The 14,503-nt window shown below is 41.6% G+C and overlaps 1 protein-coding gene across 1 annotated transcript in view; it reads right to left on the bottom strand.

Moving 5' to 3' along the window:
• VAV3 (vav guanine nucleotide exchange factor 3) overlaps nucleotides 1-14,503 on the bottom strand; it is a 1,314,294-nt gene that overhangs the window by 962,242 nt on the left and 337,549 nt on the right. The window contains exon 2 of the mRNA XM_078668453.1: nucleotides 11,998-12,114. Coding sequence (XP_078524579.1) covers nucleotides 11,998-12,114 — 117 coding nt within the window. The remainder of the gene's footprint in view (nucleotides 1-11,997; nucleotides 12,115-14,503) is intronic.

Here is a 14,503-nt window from a genome sequence, read left to right as displayed (position 1 = left end):
TCCAGAAACTGCCCCTTTTGTAATTGTTCTCTCGGGAGTTCCTGAACTAGCAAAAGGTAAAGCTGAGAGACAACATGAACTTATGAACAAGGTCAAGTTCTCGCTGTCTAAAAACAGACCCTTGCCCTACCATCTTGATGGCCGAATTATAAGTGTCCGGAGGGTTGGCTGGCTTGGACCCCTTAAAACAGACATCCTGGGCGATTTGATTTTGATACGATTTAGGAGCAGACACATTGTGCCATACATGCAGACATGGCTATCTCAAAATGGCGATGGACTTATTTCTACCTGGAATCTGCATGATTTTTATCCTAATACGTCCTACATGCTTTCCCCTAGTCCCCGGGGCATTGACAATAATCTAGTGGGTAAAGGAACCCATTTAAGTAATGGCAGTAGTTTTTCAGTGGCTTTTAATTGTCCCAAACCGTCGTATAATAGTTTTATGTATTGTAAATACTAGATCTTTTAGAACACTGTTACCTACAACGTTGCCTAAAGGTTTGTGTAAAGCATGCTTAATCCTTTTAACTGTGCAATCTAAAACCATTATGAGATTTAATTTAAAATGTTCTCTCAATATAGACCTTTCTCCTTGAACCAGTCCTATTTCATGCTCCTAAAATTAGAGGACGACAAACTTATATTCCGCACAAGCTTTCCTAAAAGTTATTTTTTATGTTCGTAGAAGTATGGAATGCCCTTGATTTATTTGTACTCCTCATGATTATTGACCTCCTTTGCACTATAGATAATGAAAATATGTGTTCTTGTTATTGTACTAATATGCACTTTATAAACATCTATTGCATCTAGTGTTACTGTAACTTTAAATATGTTGAATTGTATTTAAATTGTGCTTTTATGGATTTTTGTAAATCCGAATAAAGATGAATTGATTTGATTTGAAGTAAAGACAAAGTAGAACAGAATAAGAATGACCACCCAGTGTCCATAGGAACACTGAACTTAGCTCCAGCCTGCTGATAGAACCATATTCGGTACCAACCGCCATGTATGCCCAAGTTCTCAACAGACTACTATATGACCTTAATCTCCTATGAGACACTAACGTTAGGGCAAAAAGCATACGGTGGATCACAAATTGAATTAGCAATGGCTAGAAAATGCACAGCAGCCTCGTCATCTTCAGGCCACCTCTGATGCAGCAGGAGTCACGACTTAATTAGAACTGTCCCCACGGCGAAAGTTGCTCAATAGGTGCAGCAGGCACTACTAGATGTGCACCTGTGAGAAGGTCTAGACAATGCAGCTGGCTGTAAATCTGATTGATTGATGGCCTAAACGATGCAGCTGGCACTACTTGCTGCACAGCTGTAAAATGCCTAAACGGTGCAGCTGGCACTACTTGCTGCGCAGCTGTAAGAAAGGCCTAAACGATGCAGCTGGCACTACTTGCTGCGCAGCTGTAGGAGGCCTAAACGGTGCAGCTGGCACTACTTGCTGCGCAGCTGTAAGAACGGCCTAAACGATGCAGCTGGCACTACTTGCTGCGCAGCTGTAGGAGGCCTAAACGGTGCAGCTGGCACTACTTGCTGCGCATCTGTAGAAGGCCTAAACGGAGGAATGTATTTCTCGCAGATGCCCGCAGGGCTGTCCGGTTGCTGCAGGAAGCACTGGCCGTGAGGATGACACATCTGGAAGACAGTCTGTGAGCTCACTTGATGTAGCTCAGTAATTAGGCGTGCAGGTGCGCGCTGTGCGAGGCTCTCACCTGCTCTCGGGTCTGCTCCCAGCTCTCCACCGTGTTGAAGGGCACGCTCGTGTCCATGAAAGATCAGACAGAGACAGTGATTATAATGTGCCAGGGGCCCCTGCAAATAGCAATGGGGGTGCAATTAGCTGCTCCAAAGGCACAAGCTCAGGCGAGGAGCACTGATAATGGCAATGTAGAGAGCAGTCTCTAATTCCGCCATCTTAAGGTCAGGCATTCATGAATGGACATGGGCTTCTTTCAGGCAATAGGAATCAACGAGTGGCCAGCATAACAACTAGGGCTGAGTTTTATCCCCACTAGTAGTAGACTCGTTGCGCTGGACATTGGTATGAGAGTCACAGGCTGGGGAACAGGCTAAGAGGCATCCTGCACTGAACGCTGCGCCAATTTGAAGTCAGGCCTCTCCCGAGCGGGGTACCCACCTTATCCCTAGTGAAGCAAGATCTTCCATAGAAACCCGGGTAGAGGTGGAGGGTCCCTATGCAGTCATGCGCTTACCTCAGATGGCAGATAACTCGACCCCAAGCAGCATTCAGCTTGTTGTGGTTTCTAAACATCGTCAGCGTGAGGAACAAAATCACAGTCCAGGTAGCGCGGTATAAGTACATTTCACTTGCTCCGTGTACCGGAGTTGCGCCCCCCTCTCTTGTAGCACTCCCGGTCATAAGTACTTACAGCGCATCGCAAATAGCAGTTACAGCCGTCTCCTGTACATACGGTTTACCCTCCTTGCACTCTCCAGCGTTATAAATACCACCACTGCCTCATTCTCGCCCGGCACACTTTCACTATAGTCCTACCAGCATTGCGAAAGCTCCGTGCTCCATGATCTTCTGTTTTTTTTCCGTTTTCCGTTTCCATTTTGACTTGTTTTTGATTGTTGTCGAGCGGAAGAATAAAAAACGTCATATGTAAGTGATTACTTGTACCACAGCCAAACATGTTAAACCTTAGCGATTGGAGAGGGGTGCTCTCTGGGAGCGATACTAAGGCCCACAGAAACTTATTCTCTGCAGTCAGCAAACCCTGCATCTTTTCAAATCTCCACTATTCCGCTCCTTACAAGGCAGAGCTGATTGCCTTGCAGTCATATATGTGGAGCAGAGCTGCAACCGCTGTAAGAGGACCTATGCTCACTAATCAAGGCCCCCGTTATCTGTCTTTACTGCAGAGTGCGCTTCAGTATTTGGGGCTTCCAAGACATATCACTGGAGAGAGTGATCCAGAGATGACCAATGGTATGCACTCTTTCCAATGCTATTCAGCTCAATGTAAGTTTCCGTTTCTATGACTTGTGTGGGTTCAATTTTAAAAGCTTTGTCTTAGAGGTATTATCCTCCAGGCTTGGGAGTTACAGAAGGCCTTGAACCAGTCTAAAAGCAGTAAGGTTGGGGCGTCTGCTGAAACCTCAGAAAGGTACTGGACAACCCCATAAAAAAATAACTAAAATAGTGTGGGCGCCACTCACAGCCTTGCCAGACCCCCTTTTCAACTTTAATTTGTTCGGTAAGTTGCCCTTGATTGCCCCAGCGAACCTTTGCATAGTTAAACTCATGAAGGTGGATGATAAGTGATAAGATAATGGGAGGAAGGCCCATCTCTTTAAAAGTTGACCAAAGCTTGTCTCTAGTGTTAGACGGACCGGGAGGGTCGGCCGAGGATAAGGGGAGAGGTCTCCGGGGAGATCCGTCTCCAGCAATCGTACAGACAAATAACTTCCCCCCCACTGACGTACACCACACAAGGATAAGGTTCAACGTTACTTTATAAGCAATTCTTTAAGTACGGTTAGGTGGTACAAGGAGGTCTGGACTCCGGGGTCCCCTCTATTCTAGTCTCTTGGTTGGGTAAGGGGGGTAGCGGGAAAGTCTCGTTACCACTCTGGGGGATGTGGTGGTAGATGAATTAGCTCACAATCCTCGAGCTCGGCGTTCTAGATGATCGGGCCGCGGCGGAGCCAGCAGGTCCCGGGATGGTTGAAGGTAGTGACGGTCCGCGGCGGAGCCAGCAGGTCCCGATGAAGATGGGTGCAGAGAGCCGCGGCAGCGCCAGCAGGCAGATCGGTAGTTCGCAAGGCAGGGCTACGGCAGCGCCAGTAGTCCGTCAAGGATGAGTTCTTCACTGCGTCTCTCGACTCCAGGATACAACTGCCTTCCTGCTCTGGAGCTGCGCCAGTTATAGGTCTGGCGCCCTTTGATGTCCGGACCCTCGCACTGGGAGGTCGGGGGGTCCGGGATGAGGGAGTCCAGACACCCAGCAGGGGGGTGGAGCCAGCGCCTGGGGGAGCTGGGGGCGATCGGCACCTGGCGGGGGAGAGCCATCGACACCTCTTTCTCCCATTGACCTGCCAAGTAGTCCGCTCACCTCCTGGGTGGATGGTGGTGCCGGGATGTCGGGGCCTGGCCAGGCCCAGGGTTAGGGTTGATCGGAGGCCACGCGGCCTCGTGGTGCCGTGTCCAAGATGGCGCCCAGGCCGGGCGAGAGGGCCGGTAGGGAATCGGGCCCACGATGTGGAGATGTTCAGGGGCAGGGGCCCTATAGGAGACGGGAAACGGGTTGTTGTTGCGTGTAACGCCTGAGGAGCGGGGCTCGGGCCTGGTCGTGCGGGGAGGGAGCAAGCCTTACACGTGGCCTGTCCAACATCTAGGAACTAGGCCGAAAGCAGACCTTAAGTCAAAGAAAGCTACACAGAGACTACCTTGCCCAATGGCCACTGTTTTCCAGATCAATAACAGAAAATTGAATGCCTGATCAATGGTCCTTGTTTTTTGCCTGAACCCAGATTGTTACACAGACAAGATATTATGGTTGGTGACCCAGGCCTGTATTTTCAGGAGGAGCGTACATGAAAGGGCCTTCTGGACATAGTTAATAAGGCTGTTAGGCCTATAATAAGAGGGGGCAGATCTGTCTCTCTTCTTGTAAACAGTAATTACCTCTGCTCCCTTACATGAGGATGGAATTTGGTCCCTGCTGCGATCCCATTGGCTAGGGCCAAGATGTAAGATGCCCAATTCTTCGGGTCGTTAACGAAAATGTCTCCTGGGATACCATCCGGGCCAGGAGCTTTGGCCCTGACAATAGAGTTCACACTGGAAATAACTTAATTCTGTGTGAAGAAATTAGTGGCAATAGGATGGACTATATTATTATTAGTATCTTCACTGTCAGAGGCTCAAGGACCAGAGTAGAGTGAAGTGAAATGGTGAACCCAGGCTGATGTTGGGATGTTGTTAGTCGGTGGGAGGGGTCTACTTACAAGGAGCAAAACGTCTCTGTAGTCTTTTTTGACACACGGCTCCATAATTTTCTCCTAGCGATTCTGGTACCATTCTCTGTTTGCTCTAGTCTGGGCAAGCTTGTAAGCTTTCCTCACTTCTTGTGTTTGGATCACATTGTCGGCTCTAATGGCATCAGCGAATTGTTTGCGGTGGTTCCTGCACTCTTTATTGAACCAGGCAAACTGCAACCTTGGCTTCTTGCCTTTTTTCTGATGATATCTTGGTTCAATAAAGCAAGCAGACAATTTATTAAATAGGAGGTAGTGTTGGACAGGGATCTCGTCCAACCCTTACCTAGATATAATACATGGAAGCCTGCAATCCCTGTATAAAAGCCAATCTCTAATTTCCTTATTACATTTTGTTGAGATATTTCTGGACACCTGTAATAACGAAATGAGTAATTTCTCAAATAAAGTAACAGATTAGAGTTGAGTTGTTATGTCATAATGGCAGCTGCCAGAGCCAGTAACCAAAGTAACAAAGCATAATTTACAGCTGCAATTTAAACAATGCAAACGAGAACTAGCGTTTAATACTTCTGATCTGTTTTTATAAAATGAAAAGTAATCAGCAGAAAGGAGATATTTTTACGATATTGGATTAAACCCAAATCTGTGACTGGGGATGAGTGTCTGAAAAGTTTCAGCGCTCCGTCCATCATCTACTTGTGTTTGCTTTATATTAAACTGCTTCTAATACCTTTTAGCAACAAACTACTGACTGGTTTCTGGTGTCTTTAATTTCGCACTCCAGCTTCTGCTTTCATTCTTCATGTCTGCAACCATACAGTCTCTTTCATATGAAAGAGGACAACACCAATGATTTAAGCAGTTTGTGGGAAGACTAATGGTGTGACCATGTATCATAAGGAATAAAAGACCTTCTGCAATGATAAAAAGTGTTTTTAAGTCACCTCAGAGTTCCAGGACCTTACAAAGTAACTCTACATTCTGACTTATTCCTCTATATGGTCACGGAAATCCTCGGCGACTTGCAATATCCTTATGCTGTATACTAGAGGGTACTTTAGATCAGATATATCCAGGAATTGGAGCCATAAAACGAACATACAAATGTGTCCCAGCACTGCACAGGCTTTGCAAATAGATAGTGCAGCCATGTTTTCCTTTCTCCCTTTGGGACTCTACAAATCACTTTTTGGTGTTATTATGTTACAGGCTTGTTCATTTCAGGCAACCATTATTGTAATGGCCTTGTCAGCGGTTGCCCCCAAATCACTGTCAACTGCTAAGGTAACACAAGATGAAAACAGTAATCAAACAAGAAAATAGATGTTTGCTAAAGAGTGATTCATTAATCTTTCCATTCATCCAGTCCAACTTCGCACACAAATCATGTGTCTGTCCTAGTTCTTTCTCCTGGAAGCCTGGTTGCAAATAGGGCTGGCAGACACATAAACTCTTCTGCCTTCTAATGGTCAAATGGTTTGCCTAGAGGAGGATGAGGTAACAATCACAGCCGAGGTTGGGGATCCAAAAGGACAATAATTACTTTCAATTACAAGGTTAGCCATTAAAATATGTCATAACATGCAGATTGTGATGCTTTCTGCACCAAACCCGTACATTTCCTAGTATTTAATCAAACATTCTTAAGGCACAAGAGATATTATTAATAGTTGTCGCTGCAACTTAATGCCAAGGATACAGTAGCACAAAGGGGACTAGCAGAATGGGCAGAAGGGGCCAGGAAGTGGGAGGAAAGTGAAGGAGAATTGTAAAAGGAAAGGAGAGGCTTAGATCATGTCTGTAACACTGACCACTCATCTCTTTCACCCCAAAGGTACCCAGCTTCGTGTCACAGGATTAACAACATAGCAGGACAGATAGGAATATTCTCACTTGTGGCACCTTTGCAAAAGTAGTTTTCACCAATTACATCACTCACCTCCACTTGAGAAACAGATTCATATTAATGCAAATGTAACCTCAAACTTAAATCAATAAGCAAATAAATTAAATAAATTCCCTCCCAAATAAATGAACTATAAATGCATACTCAATTAAATGAAATATAAATTGATACCTAATTAAATATTGCATTAAAGAGACCAGACCACCGACGCCTCGCTAAAGTTACAAATCAGTGCTGTTAGGAAGGACTGCATGATATAGAGAGATTTGATTAAAAGAATCAGAATATAAATGGTTGGAAACATATCAGAGATTCTGAATCTGGACAGGAATTCAAGAAATTGCTATAGGAATAACACCAGATTTATTGGCAATATTACTCCTCCCCCAGACTGAAAAATAATTGACTCCTTGCAAAAAACGATGGTCAATTTAGAGATATATAGCAGTCCAACGAAAATGAGTTTACATTGATAAATCTGTATATAATCATAAAGTGTCTGCTAAAGCTAAACATTCTAACTGGTTGCCGCTTAAAAGAAGGCAAAAATACTGAGTCAGACTCTTACAAAACAGATACTGAATTTCGAGTCAATTTACAGCCAACAATTTAGGGGGAACCACTTATAATTATTGCTGACCGAGATGATGGCAATGTAAGACATATGCTGAAAATTACATTAGGGAAAGCAATTAAAACCACAAAAGATTGAGCAGGATACTAAAAATAACTACTATTCATACATTTGCAGAAAAAAATGGAATGTAGCCTGTTAGTGTAGAGCAGGAGGTTCTATCATCCATCCATTAGTGCAACATTTATACCAGAGCAACAGGGAATGATTCCAATTTAGATCCTAATCCCAAAACAGGGCTAAATGTTGATGCCTGTGCCAACAGGTGTATACACAGAGATCACAACTACGGACAGTGGGATAATTGTCGCAGTTTCGCATTTTTCGACCCTGCCAAAATAATTTGGGGGAAAGGCCTGAACATAGGTTAAAATGTGGAACTTGATGTGTTTAATATTGATTGTGCATGTGCTGTTTTATTTCCAAGTTACAAACTGTGAATCCAAGGTATTTTCAACTCCTAGTAAATACCTCACTCTGGGATAATGTTATTTACCGTGTATGGTATGGTAAGAACGCACACTATTCTGCACTACGTTAAATCAGGGCATTACAGTTATTACATGTGAATTTATCCACCCGTGAATATTTTCAAAATCTGTGATAGATCCAGCACCTGTTGACTAACGTTTCACATAAAGAAAATAAATCAGCTAAACAAGGAGAGACAATAGGCAGATATAAGACCTAATACATCTGACTATTTGCTAAAATGACTCAAGCAAATTAGCAGACATAACATTTAGTCCTCTGCGGAGGCAAATACTGGGTTGTAACCCTTTGTAATTATATTTCTTTAAATTTCACGTGAATGGATTTTCTTTTGGGATGTGATATATACCTGCTTACTGTGTGAGCAGCACAATATCGAACTAAAGCTAACTGTTTTATTATTACTAAATTATTGAGTGTACTACTCCACATCTTATAACATGGTTATGCAATGCACATGGAAATAATAGTCATCAACCTGGCTGATATACATTACAGATTGCAAAGAGCAAACGCATCTGAACTAACAGAAAGTGTCTCTTTTAAGAAGTCAAATCAAATAATAGTTTATCTAACATTTCAATGCATCATATCTTATGAGAAATATTCATCCACCTTAATCTTTTTTTTAATTGTGTCATCAACTAATGTCTTTGCATAGGTTTATCAACTACAAATTGTAATGTTCTATTACCTACTATTAGTACACCACACAATGCAAATTGTGTCTTAAAATTGTGTCTTAGTCTGTCCAGAGTGATTACAAGTGGACCAGTATGTTTTGTTGAAGAAGTGTGTTTTTGTAGGTAGGTAAATCTTTATTGAACAATTTCTATAAAAAATCACTGTAAATCATATAAGCCACCCTCAATCTCCTCTATAGCTCATACATTAAACATCTCCACAGAAAAATCATTATAATTCAGCAAATTCCATTAAAATTGTATTTATTTTCCTTATTAAAATAGCAAACACATATTATTATTTAACCAACGCATTCTTAAAATCAGTTCATAATTCAATTTTCATATAATCAGTGAGAATTATCCCTAATGTATCAATACTGTACCCCCAACATTCACCATATACAATCTGTTTAGATTATTTCAAGGCATTTATAAACATTAAAAGCATAAAAACTATTTCTATTGAATCCCTGGATTCTTTAAGCGCACCAGCATTAATTTAATAAACTTAATCGTACACCCAATTAGTTTATTCGTCCTTTCTGCAAAACAGTACTCAGCTGCCTCTTTAAGTGTTCTAATACCCGTTTATTCAAAAAGTAGTTTCAGGTACTTAGTTCTTAAATTCTGTAGGTGGAGTAACAAGCATAGAATATTCCCAATTGTGTCAGAGTACGAGTTGCAAAAGCAACACAGAGTCCTATGCCCATCAGTTTTATTCCAACAGCCTTTGAACTGCAACAAGGGGATACAAAGGAGCCTAAAAGGTAAAAAATACTTTTTACCCATAGACTTAGGTCAGAATCAAGGTACATCTGCCTTTTTATTAATAACGATTGATAAGTATACTGGGAGTTCTTATGCTGCCACTGTTAGATATGTTTCATATGCAACCGCTCTCATATTCCCTTTTATTAGTGTTTTTCTGGAGAGCTTTGCTGTTAAAGCTATTTTTTTTTGTGTTGGGCACTGGGAGTATCTTAATAACTCCTCCAACTTGGCTCCTGTAACTAACACGCTTGTACTCAGACTGCTTTCCATATCTATTCTAATCTAGCCTTTCAAGCTGGATAAAAATGCATTCTCACATTCACAGAGATAATTGGCCAAATAATATAATTTCAATTGACTAGATGCAATAATCCAAATTCTAATTGAGGTACTAACGCAACTTAAACATTTGCTGGAAATTTTTCACATTTTCATAAACAAGGAATTTAACTTTTGTTGCTTTAAAACTATAGCTCTATATAAAGGAACCAGAAAATGTTTCCTATTTACAACCGTTAACGTGGGGCCAATTGCACCCCCTCCCCCCATATAAATGTGCAGAATGCACAATAGACTCTATTCTTAATCCGCTCTAAATATGACACCCATGAACATTTTAGATCAATGGTAACCCTTAATATTCTGTCACTTGCTCTATTATTTGCTCAACTTGCCACATAAATCCACCTTCTGGGTTTCCAAAAGACATGATTTTTGTTTTATTATAAATATTAAAGAGGTCATTCTCCAAGTGAAAATCTCTTAGACGTGTTAGCAGTCTTTGTAAACCATTCTGAGTCTTTGATATTAAAACCAAGTCACCAGCATATTTTAAGTGCCAAATTTTCTTTTTATCAAATCTCGGTGGATCGCCATCATCTTTGTTGAGAATTGGGGTCAAATACAAAATATATATCAAAATAAGCCCCCCGTATCCTCAGCCCATGGAGAAAAGTCAGAAGATGCTTTTCAAATAATTTACCATCTGCACCTAACAATTTAATAAGATGGTAGCAACCTGGCTCAGACTTCGGTCTTTTTTTTAAAAAAAATGGCTGCAATCAGAAGACTTTCCAAGATGGTAACACTTGGCATGAAAATGGATTGATTGAATAATAATATTGCCAGAGCATTACTCCAATTTTTTTGATCTGTTTTAATTACTGCTATTGGAATTCAATTTGGCCCCGGGCTTGGGATTCTTTATTCTTTCTCATTAAGTTTGACTGATTTTGATGTACTAATGTAAGGCTCATAATTTATATTCGACAAACCTGACCATTGTGTGGTCAGGGTTATTTCTGTATTATGCAGTTATACAATCTTTCCCTTTACTACATGGGAGATGATAGTCTGCTCTATACTTATCTTGTAGGCCTGTCGCTATAAAATACCAAAACTTATAACTATTGCCCATTTTTTTTTTGCTGACTGTATGACTAGGCAATTTTCCGAGCCTCTCTTCCTTTTATTTGAGCGATTTTTTTTCCTCTACTCTTGCTTTAGTACTCGTATACTCTTGGAGTGATTATTCTTTTTATTAGTGTTCTTAGTTTCTTCCTTTATTGTCTTCTTTCACTACATAATAATTTATCCATGTGACTCTCTTTACGGTCTCCTTTATTTGCAAATGTGGCTGGCGCTGATACAAAGTTCCACATATTTTCCCATAAGATATTTTAATCAGCCCACCAACATTCATCTAGTACAGCTGACAGTACTATTATTCTCATTGCCTCAATTATTTTATTATCCGCCCTGATCGTACTGATAGGGCATTATTCCACGCTATTCTTCCTTTTAACTTCTTCACTACACTCTTCACTCTAGCTTCCTATTGAAAACCTACTAACTTCCATGTTTAAGCAAATGCTCCGTGGCTCATGGTCACTCTCCGGTCTTCAAATCCCTTGAAACTTAGAGCATTCATGAAAGTTAGATACATGTATCCAAGTGTAATCAATGAGTGCTTTGTATCCTACTGTCCAAAATGTGTATTCTGCTGACTGATTAGCCCTTTGTCTTCTATATTGCTATCGATAACCTATATTAAAGAAGGAGTTATAGATGTGTCTTCCTCTATAAGATGTACAAATTTTCCTGACAACATATTGTGGAATATTAAAGAAATCATCCTGCTCATCAAACGCCTTGTTTGTCCTACCCGGGTGTGTTTGTAGTATGACCTGTATGGAAAGAGTTGGGTGTCTCTGAGAATGTAGAAAGGGTTGTATATTATGTCTGGCCTTCTGTAGAGATGGCTTTATATGGAATGGCCAGTAATTTCGGTCACCCAAAAAGAAATAAACTGTTATCAGCATTCTCTGATCCTTACACAATATTCATCACCTGACTAATTTGGAAAATATTTCCAGTCCAAGATGATCAGTGTCATATGATCCCACCAAGATCCATGATGAGTGTTGCTACTGATTTGCTACTGTCTAGCAACTGCAAACTCTAACAGTTAGCATCAAACAAATAAAAACATTTAGAAAATGTATTTTCATTTACCTTTGCAAAGTCACGAACGTCAAACAAGTCATATGCTTCAAAAAGATCACTCTTTTTCATTCCAAAAACCTCACAACAGGATGACAGGAATGTTCGAATATTCTTCAAACATAGAAACTGAAAGGAAAAAGCACTGCATTAATTTATGGGATAATATTGAGCTACAGGACAGCAGCATTTTGTGCATTTTTAAAAATAGCAGTTGATGGAAACTGTTAGAAATGGGGTTCCTGGTTGGCTAGGGTATGCACCTAAGCCAGGTAGAACCCACCACTCTAGTCAGGGTAAGGGAGTTACCCACCCAAGACAACCCCTGCTCACCCCCTTGGTAGCTTGGAAGAGCAGTCAGGCTTATCCCATGTGAAAACCAATCGCCCAGCTAGCACAACTTGCTTTGACAAGCAAAGGGCATCTAAACTATAAAAGAGAACAGCAATTTCTATGACTCTGCACAAGCTCACACCCCCGTCTGTAATGATGAATTATACATTGTGCACCAAAGGGGAAAACATTTTTCTGGAGCACAAATGGGTTACGGCGAGACAAGAACTTTTAACATTCGGTCAGCATTCCTGCTTTCCAACAAGTGTTTTTTTTTAGCAAGTTACAATTATAGCAATGTGTGTTAATGTATTACTCATCGTTTACACTATTAGTTTAAAGTAATATAAAATATACAAAAATGGAATTTAGAGAAGAATTATAATTTCGCTCTCCCCAAAATCATGCACTTTGGTGCACAGTGTAAACTAGCAAAACTGTTTTAGCATTACCTGTCGATGCTGTTATCTAAAATGTACAGAAATACTGTCAATATTTCCTTAAAATCAGAGAATCCATTAGAAAATAGAAACCAGATCGTGGTTAGCACAATATTTATAGAATGACTTTAATATTAGATTCTTCCATGTTGAACTACGAAGATATACCACTATGAGGGCGAGTTCTTTGAAAAGTGGCAAGAGAGATCTCATACCCTTTTCCACATTCTCTCCTCCCAGTCCATGGTCAAGTCAGTGTAGAGTAGACCAGCTCCATACCATGGTAGGTAGTTTCTTCAGCATTATGTCCTTTAGGAAACCAGACCTCCACTCAGTTCAATGTAATGTGATCCTGAGGTCAGCCCCCATGTCAAAGAAAGTGTTTCCAGTTTGGACGTGCTCAGGCAGGGCTGCATGCGGTGTGGTCCCATTCTCGGTGTCTTCAACGGAGGAAGGCACCTAGACGCCAATCAGGGTAGCTCCCTGAGGGCCAGGGCATTACTAGCTGAGGCACTGGTCTGGAGTATCTTATCACATATAAGCAACCGCTGCCTTGAGAATTCTCCTGGGGGACTCTGGGCTTTTTTTTAACTCTGTCAGGATGTGGTAATTTCCCCCTGCATTATCCTATAAGGGTATCCAAAGATATTGGAGTAGACGCCTCACTCACTTATTGTGACATGCTTCATCATTGGCCCGCCTTATCCACACTTGTATAAGATGATACTACCTGGCTGGACTCAACCATAGATGGAATAGGAGTTGTTAGATAAAGAAACTGGATAAGCCCAGATGAGTGATTGTTAAAAGTACCTCAAGGTATACCCAAACGCTATGCTTTATTTGGAGAGTACCTGGGGTATGAATAAAAACTTGAACTTGTCGGATTTTACTGAATATGATTGTTCAGCTGTACCCCTTTTGCTGTGCCATTATGTTTCGGCTCCCGCTAGAAGCCCACGTGGGTCTGGGGCCTTCATCAGGGCTATTTTACCATTATATTATCTCTACTTCTTTATTGTGCATGCACTCCATGCACCAACGTGAGGCCTAATGCGCTCACCTGTCTTCGTTCTGTTCTCAGTAGATTTCCCACTGGTCGTTTTATTCAAGGGGTACGCGGATCAGGCGGGAGGTACTGTCTTATAGTCACACATTCTTCAAAGATTCCAGCACCACATGTTAACCTTTATAACCCAACTCTGTTCACTGCCGTCTGGAGTATGACTGTATTAGGGTAGGCACCATTTTGCACTCATGGATAGAGAAATGGACCATGGTACAAGGCTTTCATAGCTGCTATAGATATGTGACATCCTTAGCATCAAAAGAAAATTCCAATTGGTAGACATATTTTCCCTGATGTGGGTCGGAAGCTAGATTGCCTAATCTACCCATAGGAAATCAACTGACATACTTGATCGCAGAACTTGAGTGCAGAACAGCCTTCCATTTCAAAGTGTCCTTTATCAGGGCGTCCGGGCTGGTGTTCATCTCTTTCTGTATGATAGTGGCCAATCTTATGCTGCTGCCAAGAAGCTAAAAGGGCACCATGGCAGGATGAGGCTTCCCTGGGATTACAGTGGACCCCAACCATGCATCATTCTCGGCCCCCAAAACATGGAGCTTCCCGGCTTCCACAACCAGCCTCTGCTCTTGTGCCTGCTTCTCTCCTTGTTACTTATCTTCAAAGATGCCCCAAAGGATTTTTTATATTCAGCTGGAACAGGAGGTGAATTCGCCAC

Source organism: Lissotriton helveticus, chromosome 1_2 (assembly GCF_964261635.1).
Source record: "Lissotriton helveticus chromosome 1_2, aLisHel1.1, whole genome shotgun sequence".
Taxonomy (NCBI): Eukaryota; Metazoa; Chordata; class Amphibia; order Caudata; family Salamandridae; genus Lissotriton; species Lissotriton helveticus.
The sequence above is the reverse complement of the archived record's forward strand: the minus strand, read 5'-3'. Positions and strand labels throughout refer to the sequence as shown.